The 19,071-nt window shown below is 46.9% G+C and overlaps 1 protein-coding gene across 7 annotated transcripts in view; it reads left to right on the forward strand.

Annotated features, from left to right (window-relative positions):
* The window catches only part of LOC129128747 (histone-lysine N-methyltransferase EHMT1), a 124,783-nt gene that overhangs the window by 19,383 nt on the left and 86,329 nt on the right, over positions 1–19,071 (forward strand). For 2 of the 7 annotated variants that reach the window (XM_077188988.1, XM_077188989.1), the window contains exon 1: positions 1,057–1,178. The exons of 2 other annotated variants lie outside the window; for them this stretch is intronic. In XM_077188988.1, coding sequence (XP_077045103.1) covers positions 1,086–1,178 — 93 coding nt within the window. In that variant the 5' untranslated portion in view covers positions 1,057–1,085. Of the gene's footprint in view, positions 1–498; positions 596–1,056; positions 1,179–19,071 lie in introns of those variants that run through there. 3 more of the 7 variants (XM_077188976.1, XM_077188978.1, XM_077188980.1) reach the window with 2 other exon arrangements.

Below are 19,071 nucleotides of genomic sequence, written 5' to 3' on the forward strand. Positions count from 1 at the left end.
GCAGAGTTGAGAACTAGATTTTTAAAGCTGTTCCTTTTTATTAGAATGTTTCCCCTCCCCTCCCCCTCCCTGCACCCCAAATTATCTTCCTGATTTTTTCTGAGAAGCGAAGATGAGCCAACAAGTGATGCAAAAGGAAAAATGTGCCAGTGAGAAGAAGCTATTTTTGACTCCAGATTCAGTGGGTGAACTGTCCACCAGGCTGTAGAGAAAAGCCAAGGTCAGACATTTCAAACAGTGTCGCAGGGAAACCACCGCCCCCCTCCTTCCTGAAAGGGGCCATGGACCTGAAATCTTTGAACCTCCTTGGAGCTGGAGGCTTGGGCAGAGCTCCTTTGTGGAGCCCTGGGAAGGGCTTTAGCCCTTGGTTTGTGGGCTGCTCGCTCTGCCTGGAGCCCTGAAATGGCATTTCCTCATGTGTGCAGCAGCCCTCACTCATGAAATGGATGCAAGTGCTGAAAAAGCTCCCGCGTGAGCATGCTCACTGGAAGATTAATCCTTTAGAGGGAGTTGGAGAGTTAAGCTACTGTAATTTCTCTGCAGTTGGCTGCAGTAAACAACTGCTCTAAAGACACGAGGAAAAAAATTGACGGAGGTATATGGCATTAATGTACATATCTTTTTGTGTTTCTCCTTTCAGGTTGAGGGTTTGAGAAAGGTTTTTTCTCTATGAGCCGGGGAAGAGGGAGCTGTGTAATGATTTTATGGGTGACCTTCATGTTGTGGTTTCTTTTTTTCCTCCAGGCCAAAGTAATCCTATTTCCGTGCAAGGCCATCCTGAGGCTCGGGCTGGCTTTCTAGAGCTGGGGTAGAGCACCAGGGTGGCTTGGTGTTGAGTGAAATGATTAGAGGAGGTGAGGCCTTGCTGCTCGTTGAGCTGTGTTGGCAGAAGGGAGCTGCAAACACCTCGTCCTGTTTAGTTGTGAGCAGAACCCAGTGGGACTCGATCTATCATGCTTCTGTTGGGAAGAAAATGTGTGACAGGATTAGCTTTGCCTACAGAAGACTAGGCTTTTGCTTTTGTTTATTACTATTATTTTGCTCCCCCTCCTCCCCATGCCTGAGGAGCTGCAATCCCGTGTCAGATGGGGGAAGGAAAACAATCCTTGAGCTATTTTGGCTTTGCTTTGAAGGCTGATGACTCTCGGCGTGGTGAGGAGGGATGCCTTGGCAGCCAGGTAAGTGTTGCAGGCACAGGGATTGTGTCAAGGTGAAACTGAGCCCCTTCCTCCCCAATCCCTGCTTTGTGGGGACATCCCAGATGAAGGGAAACCTCGGATGGTTCCTAATGAGCGAAGAGTGTTTTCTCTACTCGCCTCCAGAAGCGTGGGTGAAGGAGGATGTGATTTACCATCCCTGGAGCTTTTGTCAGCTTCCTCTGAACGCAGCCCAAGCCATGGAGGGCCAACCTGGGGCTCCCAGGACATCAAGCAGAAATGCCTGGCTGGCTTGATTTCTGTCAGGCTGCTGGAGCTGCTGGAGTCAGTGCTCCCTGACCACGGCTGGTGCCTTTACCTCTTACAAGCATCGCTGTAATCCTTGGGGATGCTGAGGAAATGGAGGTGATGTGTCAGCAAAACCTGCCTGCCGTGGGGGCGGGGGTGGGGCAGGGCATTGTGCTGTTCTGTACCTGGTGAGTGGGAGCTGGAGGGGCTGCAGGTCACCTCTGGGCATCCCCCAGGACTCGTGTGGCTGCAAGGAGGGCACACCCTTCCTCCCTGAGGAGGGGATAATCCCAGGTGCAACTGCAGATCCAGGGATTGCCTGGCTCTGGGAGCACTCCTGGCGTGAAATTTATGTCCAACAGCTTTTATTGGAAAATGGCTTCGTGTTTCCTTGGAGTGGTGTGAAGAAGGGAATAATAATTCAATAATTTAGCAAATGTCAGTGGCTCCCACTAGGTTCGTCCTGAGGTTGCTGTCAGCTTCCATGTGATACCCAGGTGGATTCTAACACTGCTGGATGAGTTCACAAGGGCAGTTCTGTTACAGACTTGGCTGAGCTCGAGATGCTGCAGATTTGAAGAAAATTTTGCCACCCCAACGTTGAGGTTTTTTTGCTTAGTCCCTCCTTTTCCCCTCCTTTCCAGAAGCTCTGGCTAGCACAGACTGTCTGTTCTGTGGATGGTTTTAGGGAACATTGGTGGCTGTGTGCGTAGGGGGAATAATTAGCTACCAAATGCAAATAGATTGTTTCTTGCTGTTTCAAAATCATTGTAATTTCTATTGATGATGGGTTAATTATAACTTCATTTTGATGGGCGTGAGGGAAATGATAGAGATATAGCAATATAAATCTATATAGGGAAGGATGTTGTCAGAATATTGTTTTGGAGATGATTGTGAGAACAAAGACTCGTGTTGTGGAGGACCATGGTTGTGTCAGGATTCAGTGGTGCTGCTTGTTTCTCAGTGGTGGATGAGGATTTTCTCTTTCACATTTTTAACTGATGCCAGTGATGTATCTGTCACCATGACAAGGGGTTTTAGTTCAGAGAAAAATGATCAAGTTTTATTTAAAAGCACGTTTCGTGGAAGAACTGGGAAATAGTTTTTTGGAGAAGCCAAGTTGAAAGCAAGAAAGTTAAAGGAAACTGTAAAAATCTGTGATCAGGGTGTAACAAAAATGCATCTTCAGGCTGAGGTGTGTAGGTGGGAGCTGCTTCACCAGCACAGGGCCCAAGGTCCTGGGACAGCAGGACTGGTCCTTGGTCTGTAACAAGGTGCTGGGCCCGGCTGTCCCCCAGTGCAGGTCATTGCTGTCCTTCCCTTTTCCACAGTGTGATTTTAGGGAGCCTGGATCCATCATCTCATTCTTTATTTCACCCTCACTGGGAAGAGTAATCAGGTTCATCCCTGAAATGGTTTGGACCAGCTTTAAACCTTCTCCTGTTTCCAGTCCCAGAATGGTGGAAAGGCTCAGCAAAGGGACAAAAGTCACACTTTCCTTAGTGCCATGGGTTCTGGCTCCAAGCCAGAGGATAAAGCCCTCCCCCTCTTCTTGCTTTAGGGTAAAATGGGGGAAATGAGCTATTTTCAATGGCTGAGGAGAGTCCCCAGCACAGGGCACTGTTCTTCAGCCTTGCCAAGCCTTTGGTGGCCTGGGGACTTGGTGCCTTTGGATCAGAGCAGCTTTTGGGACACCCTCACCCCACAGCTGCTTCCCTGCTGGGCAGGGCTCCTCTCTTCCAGGGAGACATTCAGCTCCTTTCCAGCAAGCCCTGGAACCGATCACTTGGGAAGGAAAAAAGTAGCTACAACCCAATCTAATTTGAGTTTGTGGGTTTGTTCTTGGGCTCTGCCAGAGGGGTTCTGCAGGTCCCTGCTGGGGGTTCCCATGGAGGGGACGCCTCTCTCTCCCCTTGCAGACCCTGAGCACTCTGGTGTGGCTGAGCTGAGGGAGATCCTCCATCCCATGGAGCTGTGTCCTGTGCAGGCTGTTGGATTTGCAGGGCAGGGACTCCTGGATGCTTTCTTTGAGATGGGTGACTTTGGAGGAGGATTCATTGCTTGAATTTGCACATTCCTGTCTTTAGATTTGTGTGGAAAATTCTGCCTGTGTGGCCAGTTTGTCCCTTTCTCCACCAGCACAGCTTTGTTCAATGGAGGAACAGAAACCTGTGTTTGGGACTTGCTCACCTTTTTGGTATCCTCTCAGGCCAGGACTGTATTCAAACCAGAGAGAACAAGATGGAACTGAATCCTATGGGTGTATCTGAAAAACCCTCATGCAACCTTGGCAATCCCAGGGAGGGGGAGGTAACTGTGCTTGGGTAGACACAGCATGCAGGTTCCAGTCTTTAATAACCAAATGGTGACCACTTCAAAGCCTGGTGACTTCGTTTCTCTCCCTTCTAACTGCTTCAGCCAGCCTGGATTCAACTGGCAATGCCTTTAAGAGCAGATATTATGACAGGAGCCCTGTAATTATTTGCTGTGCTGAATCCTCTCTGTGGTGATGCTGTGTGGGAGGGTTTGCTGTCACGCACAGCATTTCTCCACCTTCAGAGGAGTTTTACCTCCTGCTCTCCTGCCTTCCTGGCCATTTTGAAATCCAATTTATGGCTGAATTTTGGCTTCCTTAACACCCTGGGCTCAGTCCTTGCTGCTGCATCCTTGTTTTGTGTCCTTTGGCAGTGCTGTCCCTGCCCAAAGGCTCCTGAGTGAAGCAGGGAAGGGTCTTGGGCCATCCTGTGCTCCTTGGAGCTGATGGAGCCCTGCATGGAGAGAGCACCTGAGGAAGCCTGATAGCACCAGCTGGCAAAGGGGACTCCTTACCCCCCTTTTCCCTGAGGATTAGTGAGTGAAGTTACAGACACAGGGGGAGGAACTGTGATTTTTAACCCAGATGTGGAATTGTAGAAGAGCTCCCTTCCCATGGTGGATGGGGTTTAATGCATTGACCAGCACAGAGGACATCCAGGGTTCTGAGGGTGAAAGAAACAGTGCAAGGGGTTCATCATGCTGGGAAAAATATGGTTGTGGGAAGGAGAAGATGGAAGGAAAATCCTGCTTTAAGGACCTGTAGAGGAGAGAGCAGAAAGGCAGGAGACAGGGCTATATGGAGAGGGGATGGATGGATGGATGGATGGATGGATGGATGGATGGATGGATGGATGGATGGATGGATGGATGGATGGGGTTTGAAGGTGGTGGTGAAGTGATTTGGTGGCTCCTAAAAACCCAAGAAGGCAGAGAAAGGGAGAGGAAACAAACTGCAGGTGATTCTTCAGGAGCTGTCTGGTCTGTGACCTACTTGGTGCCACAGTGCTCTGCAGCTGGAGGAGAAGCTGAGGAAATGGGAAATGGCTGCTCCCTGTGGGAAGCACAGGCTGCTGGGATGTGGCTGTGCCAGGGCACCAGGAGTTTGTGACTGGAGGAAGGACAGGGAGAGTTTGAGCCATTCCTGCTGGAGGGAGGCAGTGCTGGCTCCTGGAACCAGGCTCAGATCTGTGAGCTGCAGAAACACTCCTGGATGGGCTCCTGCTGCAGGAGATCCTTCCCTTGGGGCTGTGGAGCACTGCAGAACTGCCCTATGTGGGGACATGGCTCACCCACACCCTGGGCTGTGGGGATTATTCATCCCCCATCCTCATAATCCACTGCAAACTGGAAGTGCCTTCTCCTGCTTCTGCTCCTTCAGGAGCCCCCACTAACCTGATCATTCTTAATCTTGTGTTATTTTCCAGATCATCAATTTGATTTCTCAGTATTTCTGCAGTCCTTACTGTTCCTGGGAATCTGTGCCTCCATCTATTATCTCTGTTTCTTTTTGAGGCTGTAGCAACCTTGAACCACAGTTTCCATCCTATTTTTATAACTCCTTCTGCTTATTAGAGGAGTCCTGCAGAAAGAACTCTACAGTTCTTACCAACATACCCCAAATTTTTCTCAGTAAATAACTTCATCTCTTGCTAATATGAACTCGAATGCTCTTCTCTTTCATTTGTTCCCTTCTCCCTCTGGGGTTTGGGAGTGAAATACCTTTAACTTAATTCATATATGTAGGTGTACATGTATGTCACAGGGTGTCAGATCCCCCTTTAACCATATTAATTGTGGTGCTGCCAAAGGCCTGTGTCCAATAGTGGCTGCTTCAGATTTACCTCTGGTCCAAATGAGATTGGGAGGTGGTCTCTGTATCTTTTTAGGGGGCTGTTCTGATTTGCTGTATTAAATAAATATATAAAGTGGCTCTAAGAGTGAAATGCCAGCCTTCCTCCTGCTGAAGGCATGGAGGCAGTGATTTGTGAGTCAGCAGTCCAAGGTTAACTCCAAAACTTCTGCACTTCCCTTGCAACCTCCATTCCAGGAAATCATTTCTCTGGAAAGGAAAATGAAAGAAACCTGTCCTCTGTTTTTCAGAAGTTGTGAATTATGCTCTTGTTTAAGCTGATTATTTTATTTATTCCAATAATCCTATCTTCCAGAATAAAGGAAAATTAATTGTCTTCCTATTTCCATAATGGTTTGCCCTTCAGACAGTTGCCAGGCAAAGTGCTTAAAACTGGAATGAAAAGATGGTGAATGCTTAAAATCATTGAGCTACTGTAAGAACATGTTTGTATTTAATAGGGTGGTATCACACAGTCCCAGAGTGTTATTTGCTCTGGGTTCTGTAGGATTAGGAGGGTTTTTTTCCTTTTTTTTAGCTTCTGCATATGAAAACGGGGTCAAGCCTGCTGTGGTAGATAGTGCAAGTCTTAGGTAGGATTTTGCTAGAGAGATGGACTGCCTGTAGCTGAGACCCTAAAATTATCCAGCATTAATGGGGAGAGTTGTCATTGGGCTTGGTTGTGTTTGTCTGCAGGCACAGTGCCTGGAGATGGGCAAGGACTTCCTTCCTTCCTTCCAGGTGTGATGGGACAGGATTTTCCCTGCTGGAGCTTTTCACTGACACCTACCTGGATCTTGGTTATTTTTAATTCTGTCTGGCTATAAAAAAGTTACCTGATTAATGTGGGAAAGTGCTGGAATGTTTCCTTAAAAGGCTCCACAGTGATGCAATATTCAGTGATGAATCTCAGAGCTAAATGAGTGCCTTGGTGGGTGCATTGGGTGGGGAAGGGAGCTCTGTGTTTTATCACCCAACACATTTATTTTTCATCCAGGGCTGCTCTGGGGAAGGTGGTGTGGGAGCACTGACAGAGCTCCAGCTCCAGGTCAGCATGGGGCAGTGCTGGATCTCCTCTTTGCTTTCCTCTTTTATCCCAGCAAGCTTTGGGAAATAGGCAAAAACCATGAGCTGGGATGGTTGTGCTTCCAGTGGGGTTTACCCTGGGGTGGGTGAGGAGAAATGCCCAATGTGCCAAGCCCAGGGCCTTGTGCAGTGACCAGGGCGTTACCCAGTCCCTCATGTCCCCACAGGCATGTCCAGGTGGGGCTCCCAGGGACAGGGGAGGTGGAGCTCATGCCCTGTGAATCCAGGAGAAGCTGCTGGCACCACCCACACCGGGGCTTGTTGCTCACCTGGCAGCCTGGCTGAGGCACGAGGCGCTTCCAGGCCGGTGTGTCCACACAAGAAACCACCTGGGAATAAATTCCTCCTGTCTCTCCTGTGTTCCCCTCTCCCCTCATGTGACACTGCTGTGGAGGAGCAGAGTGTAATCCATCACAGGAGGGAGAAGGGCAGGAGTTAATTGGTTTTCATGATCTCTCCGTAGCACTTAGTGCAGCTAATGGTGAATTGTCGTGCTTGGCACTGCCTAATCTCATCAGGGACCCTCGGGGGAAGGCTGGGCAGGAAGGACCCGTGGCCCCTGGGCATTGACATTAGCTGAGGAGCACATGAGATCATCTGCTGCATTTCCAGCCACTTCTGAGCTGCCCTCCCAAGCAGGAGAATAGCAGGGGCATCTCAACATCACCCAGCACTGTGGCCCTGAGTGTCCCTGAGCCTCTCCTGCCTAGGGGGAGCTTAGGGAATAGGAAACCAGGTGTGTGAACAACTTCCCCAGGTCTCACCTGCTCTGCCCTGCATGCAGCAATCTTTTGTTTTCCTTTAAACATCCTAAGCCCAGCAGGGGAATTCATTAACACGAGTCCCCACAGACTTTGATTTTGCCAAACATTGATTTCAAATCACTCTCCCTCCTCTTAATAGGTGAGATATCTCTCCTCTCCCCGTTCAGACATCTTGGGAAGGTGTAGGAGTGGGCTGCAGTAGAAACTTGCCCAGATTTGTTCATTCTGTAGCTGATAGGGATTGGTTTTTTTGCTGTTGGTGCCTTTGGCTTGTGCATGGTGTGGAAGGCGTTATCCCAGACAGAAACACCCCTGTGGCCAGCTCCTGTCTGTCAAAAGCTGCTGTTGATTTCAGTATTTTAGGCTCAGTCTCTTCAATCCCAGATGGAGCTGTATTTCCAGCTAGTACACACCCATACAGTTTATTGAGGGAGGTGAAAATGCTCCAACTTACAGCACTCAGGGCCCTGATCCGTGGGCAGTGGCAGCTCCCTGTGCAGACGTGGGGAGGGGAGCCTGGATGGATCAGTCACGCACTGCTGTGAAATAGCTCCAAGCACTCTTGGAAAAGAGCTCCATGCACTCTGTGAAATGGAGAAAAAACTGTATTTTTTAATACAGTTTAATAATTAATAATTAATTTTTAATACAGTTAATAGCTCCATGCACACCTGGAAAAGAGCTCCATGCACTCCTGTGAAATGGAGAAAAAACTGTATTTTTTAATACAGTTTAATAATTAAGAATTAATTTTTAATACAGTTAATAGCTCCATGCACTCCTGTAAAAGAGCTCCATGCACTCCTGTGAAAGAGGTCCATGCACTGCTGGAAAAGAGCTCCATACACTCTGTGAAATAGCTCCATGCACTGCTGTGAAACAGCTCCATGCACTGCTCTGAAATGGAGAAAAACCTGTGTTTTTAATACAGTTTAATAATTAATAATTAATTTTTAATACAGTTAATAGCTCCATGCACTGCTGGAAAATAGCTCTGTGCACTGCTGGAAAAGAGCTCCATGCACTGCTGGAAATAGAGAAAAACCTGTATTTTTTAATACAGTTTAATAATTAATAATTAATTTTTTAATACAGTTAATAGCTCCATGCACTCCTGTGAAATAGCTCCATGCACTCTTGTAAAAGAGCTCCATGCACTGCTGGAAAAGAGCTCCATACACTCTGTGAAATAGCTCCATGCACTCCTGTGAAATAGCTCCATGCACTGCTCTGAAATGGAGAAAAAACTGTGTTTTTAATACAGTTTAATAATTAATAATTAATTTTTAATACAGTTAATAGCTCCATGCACTCCTGGAAAATAGCTCCATGCACTGCTGTGAAATGGAGAAAAAACTGTATTTTTAAAACAGTTTAATAATTAATAATTAATTTTTAATATAGTTAATAGCTCCATGCACTCCTGTGAAATAGCTCCATGCACTGTTGGAAAAGAGCTCCATGCACTCCTGTGAAATGGAGAAAAAACTGTATTTTTTAATACAGTTTAATAATTAATAATTAATCTTTAATACAGTTAATAGCTCCATGCACTCCTGTGAAATAGCTCCGTGCACTGCTGGAAAAGAGCTCCATACACTCTGTGAAATAGCTCCATGCACTGCTGTGAAATGGAGAAAAAACTGTATTTTTTAATACAGTTTAATAATTAATAATTAATTTTTAATACATTTAATAGCTCCTTGCACTGCTGTGAAATAGCTCCATGCTCACTGCTGTGGCTGCCAGAAGACTTTTGAAATGTTAAAGGTTGGGAAATCATGGCAGGAAGCACCAGAGGCCAGAGCTGAGCCAGAGGAGGAGCTGCCCCTTCCTAGGGCATGGCCAGGACTGGAACAGTGAGCACTCATGGCTTTGTGTTTGCAGGAGCCCTTCCTTGTGCTGCAGCCATGCCATGTGCCAGGCAGGCTGCTTTGAAATGCCAGGGGTTTCACAGATGCAGCCTTTGCTCCTGCTCTTGGATGGCTCTGTGCAGCAGGAGCTGTGGCTGGGACCTGGGGGCTGTTTCCCCTCCCAGGAGACAAAACAGCTTTTCAAATTTAATGACATTTTTCTAGTCCCACCACGGTACTGATGATCTTGGCCTTTTGTCTCCTGCTTCTCCCTGAGTGGGTTTTTGCCTTTTCTGGATCTCATCCTGATCCCTTCTTGCAATAATAAAACCTGGACTGGTGCTGAAATATGGTCTGATGTGCTGCACTGTCTGTGGCTGGGCAGGGCAGGGAGGAGCTGCTTCATGTTAAACATTTTGCTTTGGCCAAGGACACCCAGGCTGCCTTTCTGTGTGTCCTGTCCAGCTGAAGGAAGAGAAGCTGATCACATTTGGGCACTGGAAGGGGCTGCCCAGGGGAGTGGTGGAGTCTCCATCCCTGTAAGTGTTCCAAACCCATGTGGATGTGGCACTTGGGGACACGGATTGAACATGGGGGTGCTTGGACTTGATGATCTGGGAGGTGTTTCCCAGCCTTAATGATTCTGTGATTTTCTCTTGGTCCTGTGGTTAGGATTGATTATTGCACAGCATTTCCATCATCCTGTCCCCTCCCAGCACATCAGGGCAGTGTCACATCTGCACAGGAGGAGGAGGGAAGGGACTGATAGATCCCATCCCAGGAGTCTGTGAATGAATGTTCAGCACTGGCAGGATCACTGTGGGCTCTGCTTCCCATCCTCTGCAGCTCATGGATGAGGAAATCAGAGAATCCCTGACTGGTTTGGATTAAAAGGGACCTTAAAGCTCATCCAGTGTCATGGCAGGGACACCTGCCACTGTCCCAGGGTGCTCCAGCCTGGCCTTGGGCACTGCCAGGGATCCAGGGGCAGCCCCAGCTGCTCTGGGCACCCTGTGCCAGGGCCTGCCCACCCTCACAGGGAACAATTCCTAATTCCCAATATCCCATCTAACCCTGCTCTTTTTGGTTTTGAGGCAATTCCCCCTTGTCCTGTCACTAAATAACAAAAATGCTGAGGACCAGGTGTTGGTGGGTGCTCCCTGCTTGTGCAGCTCCCTCAGGAAACCCCTCCCAGTTCTGCCTTTGGGTGGGAGCAGCTTCTCCCCCTGTCCATGCCATGGCCAGCTCTGACTGGGGTTTTTTGGGCTCCTTTGCTGGTATCCCAGGGTGGCAGCTCCATCCTGGGTCTGTGGGGAACTTCAGGAGGAGAGGAATTCACAATCTAGGCTGCATCTGTATTAAAAAATACAGTTTTTTTCCCCAAGTTTTGCAAGATCATCACTGTTGTTTTCTCTGAATGCTGTATTGTGCCTCTTCATGGTTGTGGTTTCCTTGTCTGCTTGCACCTGTAATGTCACAGTGCTGAGCATGAGCTTTAAATATAAAATTTGAACCATCTGGGAGGTCTGGGACTGGGGGTGGGGAGGAAGGGGAGGAGTTATTTCCAAAAATTTGGTTAAAAATCAAACTGCTGGATTTTGAGTTACAGTTTAGTTGTAGCTGCTTCTCTCTGTTTACTTTTCCTTGGGATTTGGAAACTCCCACAGGGCCTGGATTCTGCAGTAGGAGATGAACACCTAAATTTGTGGTGTTGGCTATTGAGTCTTTCTTTAGAGAGAGATAATATATATTTATATACACACATTTTATATCTATTATAATATATATTTTTGTATAGATATATTTATATATACATTTTATACGTCAAATTGACTGAACAAACCCCTCTTACCAAGACACTGCTGCATTTTGAAGCAGGTGGAAGAGTTGCCATGGCTGCAGTGATGGTTACTGGACCTTTTTGAGGTTTCTAGGGCTCAAATAAGGGAAAAAAAAAAAAAAAAGAAAAAAAGATGATTTGGATTTAGGGAAACACCATCAACAAAACCCCCCAAAACAAACAAATCTTTATCACATTTCCAATCTTCCATCTCCCCCCAGTTCCAAATGTGCTGTTTAAAGAGTTACAAATGCTTGTTGGCATAGAAACTGCAGAATGGAAGTGAAGCATGCAAATGTAAAAGGAGCCATTCTGCTGAGCAACATGGCCTGAGCCTCTGCAAAGCTGACTGAAATCTTTTACGAGGCAAAGAAAATTGTCCAGATGTTGCTTGAATTATAATGGCACTAAATATTTCAGTTTTTCAATTTACATAAATCCAAAGAGGCTTGAAATGTAGGGAATGCAGCTCCATTACCAGTGGGCTTTCTTTTCTTATGAAAGAATTTGTAGTCCAAAAATATTGCTAAAATGTGTTTGGCTCCGAGTAGTGCCAAATCCTCATTAAAACATGTGGATATTTCTGTGGTTTAATCTGTTAGAAATGCATTCAGGATCCAGTTATGTTAAATTAAGCAACAATATTGGCCTGGATGTTGTTTGAAATATTAAATGTGGCAGTCGGAACACCAAGCAAAATGTTTGCACATTTTAATCGCTCGATGAACAATTTTTTTTTTTTAATATATTTTATTCCAAGGAATGATCAAGAGTGCTTAAAAACTCTCCTTGCTCTTCTCAAGCTGCTTCCCTGCCAGGTCTGTGGGCACCCTGGCTCCTCCATCCCACCATGGCATGGGGATGGCTTTGTGCTGGGCCAGGAGGATGCTGCTCCCTCTGAGCATCCTCCTCACCCCCTTCCACCTGTGAGCTCATGGACACACCCCTGCAGGCCTCCAAAATCCTTCTTGGGAATGTAAAAACCAGCCTGGCCACAGGGTTTGTCTCCCCACACTTGCCCTAAGAGGTTTTCCCTGCTGCTGCTTTGCTCTGTTGGGATTTCATGAGGATTTCCTAGGACAAAACACCTCTGAACTTGCCTGGCTGTGGTTATTTTATCCCTGTGCTGGTGGCTCTGGCAGGATGGAGCCTCTGTGCTCTAAAAGTGCTGTGGCAGGAGGGCTCCTTCCCAGCAGGGAAGGCCATGGATTGCAAGGACACTGTGGCTTGCTGAGGATTTATGTCCTATTTATTTGATCTATTATTTATTTTTAAATTTAATTACAATTTAATTATGTTTTAATTTTAAATCTTAAATTATTTTTAAATTTAATTATAATTTTATTGATTGATTTATTTATTTCCTATCTACTTCCTATTGATTTTTCCCCCCAGGTTGCTAATTGCCCCATGGTAAGGCAGGTCCTTCTCCCTGCTTTAATGCAGCCCTGCCAAGGAGGGAATTTGCAGTTGGGAATGTGGGAGTGGGTGGCACAGAGAGCCATGGAACTCTGCCTGTGCCCTGGGACACGTCCATAATACATGGGATCTAGAAAATATCCCTGTGGGAGGGTTTCTAATGGGCCAGGAGGAGCTGTTTGATTTGAAACCTGACACATTGCCAAAGCAATTCTACACTGGTGCTTTGTGACCCTCATTTCAAGTTAAAAATGAGGGGACTGGGGTGTATGGGCAGTTTTTTTCTAAAGTCTCTGGTTTTGGGGCTTTTTGAATTGCATGGCAGCTTGTGCTGCATCAACAGGAGCCCAGAGCAGGATGGTTCTGCCTGTACCTGTGTGAGATTTGATAGCATTCACACCTCTTTGTTGTCAGACATCAAAAGGGTAGGAGGTTGGTAGGCTCAAAATTCAACCAGGTTTGACTTTCCCTTTTTAGTATAAAGTTCTTACTTTTCTGTGGGATAGTTTTGCAGCTTTGTTAAAAAAAAAAAACAAACCAAAAAACAAACCAAAACTCCAAAGCCTAAAGTTCAGTGCAATTTTCTTTATTCTTTTAATTTCAAGCATATGCAAAGTTTTATATATATATATAAAATATATATATATATATAAAAGTCAAGCTATATATATATAAAACTATCTGATGATAAATTGGGATGGTTAATGATTCATGATGGAAGAAAGCAAGAGAAAGTAGGAGGCACAGTGGAATGGGGTCATTGCTGAAAATGTCTCTTTCTGCAAAAGCAAATAAATGGGAGCACTGGGGAGTGCAGGCAGAGCTCCAGAGTGGGGAGGGAACCAGCAGCAATCCCAGTTTTGGCTGGGATTTGTGGAATTCACCACTGGAGGGTCCCACCAACACTGAGGGATGGAGCTGGGAAGGGGCTGGAGCCCCAGGAGAGGCTGAGGGAGCTGGGCAGGGGCTCAGCCTGGAGCAGAGGAGGCTCAGGGGGCCCTTGTGGCTCTGCACAGCTCCTGACAGGAGGGGACAGCCAGGGGGGGACAGCCAGGGCTGTGCTCCAGGGAACAGGGACAGGAGCAGAGGGAACGGCCTCAGGCTGGGCCAGGGCAGCTCAGGGTGGACATCAGCAGGAATTTCCTCATGGAAATGTTTCTCCAGGGTTGCCAAGCATTGGAACAGGCTGCCCTAGAAGTGTTCAAAAACTTGTGTCCCCAAAAACTTGGGAATGTGGATTAGTGGTGGCCTTGACTGGGCTGGGGGAATGTTGGGACTTGATGATCTTAAAGGACTTTTCTGACCTTAATGATTCTTTGAACTTTGTGGGGGTTTTTGGAAGCAGTAAAACCTGGGGGCAGCTGGGGCACTCATTGGGCTGTGGGGAGCAAGGGGAGGTGTCAGTGCCACCCCCTGTTTTAGCCACCAGCTTTATTTTTATTGTTTGCTGCAAAGGGATCTTTGTCTTTAAGTTGGGTTCCTGGTTTTGCTGCACTAATACTTGCTTAACAGTTCATTCTCCATGTGGGACAGAGGCAACTGCTTCAAAATTCATTTCCTGACAGGATGCAATATGTGCTTGATAGAGAAGCATCATTAGCTGGGCAGGACATGTTAGGCCAAGCTTGCAGAAAAAATTTAAGTGTGAAATGAAGGCATTTAAGCCTTGTTGCTGCCTGTACCTCAAGGTAAGCAGCAGCAGGGTCCCCATTCTTAAACCTGCCCCGACAGGAGGGTATGAAAGAATTAGAGAGAAGGAAGTGGGATGGAGAGAATAAATTAGAAACAGAAGTGTGAGAAAATACAGGAGTTAAAAATATGGGAAGAGAGTTTTGAAACACAAGAGGAAACTTTGAGGGAATGGGCATCAGTGCAGTGAACAACTGCAAAGAGGCAAAACTTCCCCAAAACCTGTTCAAGGGAGGCACCTGGGGATGGAGGTGACAAGGTGGGAAACAGGTGGGGATGGCAAAGGGCTGGGAGGCAAATGCTGCTGCTTGTGTCTGCAGTGGCTGCAGATTTCCTTTATTTGTCCTCCAGGCCAAGGACTAAAAAGTGATCCAGGGGAGTTCCCTGAGGCCTGGATGGATGGGTGGGAAGGACTGACCCTTCCTTTCTCCCTGGGGAGCATCTCAGAGAGGCTGGGGAGGACAGGGCTCTACCAGGCTGAGAAACCTGGGTTTGAGGGTGTCCCACAAACCCTGAATGGTTAGAGGAGAGGAAATGAAGCTCAAGTGCCTGGATGAAGAACCTGTGTAAGTTGGTGTCCCACACTTGTTTTATGGTTTTGTCACAGCCTTGCACTGTGTCCAGTGCCCCAAGTGTTGTGTACAGGTGGCTATTCCAGCACTGCAGCCCAATGCAGATAAAACAAAGGATGCTTTCACCTTGAGAGCCAATTTGAATTAATTTCCAATTTGATCTTTCCTAGCAAATCAAGGTAATAGCATTTCAACCTTCCTGTAACCCATCTTCAGGTAGCCCTTTCAGCACAGACGTGGCTTTTCAGTGAAGACAGAGCCTCCATTTAATTCTCAATAATGTGTAAGAAAAAAATTAGTTGTGCTTGGGTCAATTATGTATCATGGTAAGTCTGGAAGGCTCCAGCTTGGTGGAATTTGGTTCTTTCCACAGAATTTGGCTTTCACCTCTAGAAAAACACATGACAAAATATTTGATGAAATTTTCAATGAGACACAGGCTGAGTTGACCTTAATTGTGGAGGGATCTTGTTGCAGTGCAGCTGTGCAAATCAGCACAGCTGGATCCACAGGGAAGTAGCTCTTTAAAACAAAATGATGGCAGCAACCTTCCTCCTTCCCAAGAAAACTGACTGAAGGTGAAGTCAACTGCTGAGTGCAAGGCAGCATTGCTGGGATTGAAATGAGGTGTAAGAACCTGGGAAAAACAAATGGATAGGAATCCCTTGAATCACTGCAGTGGCTTCCTTCCCTCCCTGCTGTATGAACACCTGGCAGTTATTTAGGCTGGTGTGTACAGATGATGCTGTTGCAGGAAGATTTGTGTGTACTTGTGGTTTTTTTGCTTGTGCATTGCAGTGGATGCAGCCTCCCAAGTTTGATTTATGATATCCATGTGTTCCCCTTGGGAATGGGGCATGTTTAGATTCACAGAGGGATATGCAGGGCTTTACAGGACCTTCTGCAATGCTTTTTTCTGTGTGGGGAGATGCAGTTTGAGATGACAGGCACTCTGGGCTGCTTTAGAGTTGATCCTTAACTCTGTTCCTTCTAAAAAGGACTTAAGAAAAAAATATTGGTTCTCCAGGCAGGTCACAGAATATTGACCTGTACATATCCAGCCTTGCAGGTTTTCCACGTGTCAGGAAAGGGGAATATCAGAGGTAGAGCAGTGATGGTGGCAGGATCTGATATTCCCTTTATATTCACCTGGCTGATGTTATCATGATCTGAGTGGGGCTTTCCCTCCTCCTTCCTTAAAGGAAAAATGGAAAAATGACACAGAGCAATTCTGCTAGGATGGGAATGTCGTGCTCAAGGCTTAGAAGCATTTGTGTTTGTCCCAGGTGCCTGCTGACAGACCTGACCCAGGAAGGAGGGGACAGGAGGGGACACAAGGGGACAGTAGAGCTGTCCCAGGGCTGGCTGGAGGGTCCCCTCTGTCCCCTTGGGTCTGCCAGTGCCTTGGGGGTGGGAGAAAGGGGCAGGGTGCACGTGGAGGGAAAGGATCATGAAAGATTTGAGTTCCTCAGTAGTTTTTGCCTTGAAACACTGTATCACTGAGCCTAAATGGGGGCATTTCTGTTCGGGGGCTTTCCCATGGGTGGGATTGTTCTGGAGGGGCCTGAGCAGGCCCTGTCCATGCCTGTGGCTCCCAGTGCTCTCCCAGTGCAGAGCACAGCTCCCATGGGGTGTGTGCTGGGAGCTGAGCACGGCAGGGAGGCACTCAAAGCTGAGGGATGTTTGCCAGCAGCTCTGGGCTCCCCTCTGAGTCTGGAGAGGGATCACCCACCCTGCAGGCTGTGCCCGTAGGGAATGAGCTGTGGTGGTCCCATGGAGATCCCCCCTCTGCTCCTGGGGCTGGGCTCTGGATCCCCAGCTGCTCATGGGCAGGGAATCCTGGAGGGATTCTTTGGAGAGCCGTGTTCTGCCCCCCTGGTGGCTTTTCTTGGCTTTTACATGAAAACCCTGCTGCAGCTCCATTGCCCAAGGCAGCAGAGTCATCATGGAAGCTGCCTTGGTGACTGCTCTGGGCCTGGCTCTGAGGTTATGATCCAGCTGCTGAAAAGTTTCATGAGCTTTCAGCCACCAAGTTAATGTCTTAAGAAACTGCTGGAGGAAGGGAAGCTGACTCCAGCAGTCCTTGAGTTTGTTTAACTGGAGCTCAGGAGTGATCAAGGCTGGTGTTTGGCTTCCTGTTGCAGGAGAGAAATAATCAGGATTTATTTTTTATCTTTATTTTATTATTTTATTTTATTGTACTGTATTGTATTGTATTTTATTGTATTGTATTTTATTGTATTGTGTTGTATTGTATTGTATTTTATTGTATTTATTATCACTGAACCAAAACCAATGACTTCTGCTTGTTTTTCCTCTGGGGTGAGGCTGTATGAGAGTGGAGGAGAAACTTCCAAAGGTCCATCATACTTTTGATTCACATTTGAATCCAGCAGATCAGCACTGACAGGGAGAGTCTGGGCCCTGTACAGCCTTTTCCTGTTTCTTGTATAACAAAAACAGTGCAAATGGTCTTTTTCTCAGTGTGCAGAGCTTCTCCCTGGTGGAATCCTACCTTCCCTTGCTTTGCTTCCCAAACAGCTTTTGGTTCCTGTGGCCAAGAGTGGGCAGAGGAGGAGAGGGGATGCTGGGCAGACGTTCTGCAAAGTTCATCTTTCCCAATCTCTGGTTCACAGCTCTGAGGGCTGCTTGTTATTGCAGCATTTTGTGGTTTATTTGGTTTTTTTCTTCCTAGTGTTTCACTGTATTTTGAGTCCTTCGGTTTAAAATGGTAACAAAGTGAAGCTCTGTGCCTCCTTGTGAGGCAAATGAATGGGTTTTATAGAGGGGGTGGGAAGGGGGGAGAATTGGAGGGAAGTTATTTTTGAAATAGTGGTTTAATTTTTGTTGTGAAACCACTGCCTGCTTTTAAAGTGTACTGACCATTTGCCTCTTGCTGTAATGCCTGTCCATGGGGAGGAGATGTTCTTCTAGAAGAATGGTGTGGAGCTGTGTCAGGAGGGGTTCAGGCTGGAGCTCAGGGCAAGGCTCTTCCCCAGAGGGTGCTGGCACTGCCCAGGCTCCCCAGGGAATGGGCCAGGAGTGGGATTGATGATCCCGGTGGGTCCCTTCAACTCAGGATATTCTGTCATTTTAAAAAAGATTTGAAAAAACTTTACCTGAACTGGCCACCCAAAATCAGTGGGTGACTCTTGATTTAAAATTATTTTTTTATTCTACAGAGCTTTCCTGTGGGGAAGCATCATAATGAGCTTGTCAGTCTTAGCCTGGAGCTCCACAGACTGTCCTTGTCTCTGTTCCCCAGAATACAGCAAGGCTGTAGTGTTGTGGCTCTGGGAGCCCAAGCAAATAGGATGGTTTAATGCTTTGGATATTAAAATAAATCCCATGAATGTCACCCCAAATTCAAACCTGAGTTCAGAGGTCTCCAGACACACCTGGGGCTCTCAGCATCCATCAGCTCATTGTCCCTCCCACTCCTGCAATAGTTACATTTGTTAGGAAGTGGTGTCATCTCCTTCTATTTCCACATTTCCTTTTGTGTGGTCCCATCTTTTCACCCAAGCCTTTGCCAGGTGTTTCAGGCATCTGCATTAAAACCCCATAACAGAGCTCATGCCCTTGCCCCAGGGGCTTTGACTTGCAGCCCAGTTATCTGACAAAACATTTCTAAGGAACTTCTCAGAATTTATGGCTCCTGTTGGTTGATTCCAACGTGTCTGACTCCTTTTATGAGTCTGGCCTGTGTCCTGGTGTCACAGATTCACCCACATGGCATCCACCCACTTTCAAACTTGGCAATGGGCATAAAGAGCTCCTTAGTGACTGCATGGTCACTGTTCTGCATAAATATTTCCCCTCCCCTCCAAAAACATGTTGGTTAAGGGAATATCAGAGAGAGGGAGAAAATACTGATGTGTTTGTTACGTCCATTATGTGGTTTGGGGTTTTCTGGTTGCTTTTAAATAATGGAGGGTTTTATTGAAGGGAGCTTGAGGTGCTCAGACTTCAGTGGAATTTAAATTTGACTCAGCTCTCATGGGCTGTCCAAACACATTCCTTACTGGCCCAGCTTGTTCAGTTGAGGTGACTCAGTAAATCAGCAGCTGAGCATGACTTCACATCCAGTTCTCCTGTACCCTGTTCCTCTGCTCCATACATATGTGGAAGGCTGCTCCAGAAATTTTTGGCAGTTAATTCTCCAAACCTTGACTTTCCCATCTGCAAAAGTGGATACATTTGCCTACTATTCCCATCTTTTATTATTAATTGCT

This window comes from Agelaius phoeniceus, chromosome 21 (assembly GCF_051311805.1).
Source record: "Agelaius phoeniceus isolate bAgePho1 chromosome 21, bAgePho1.hap1, whole genome shotgun sequence".
Taxonomy (NCBI): domain Eukaryota; kingdom Metazoa; phylum Chordata; class Aves; order Passeriformes; family Icteridae; genus Agelaius; species Agelaius phoeniceus.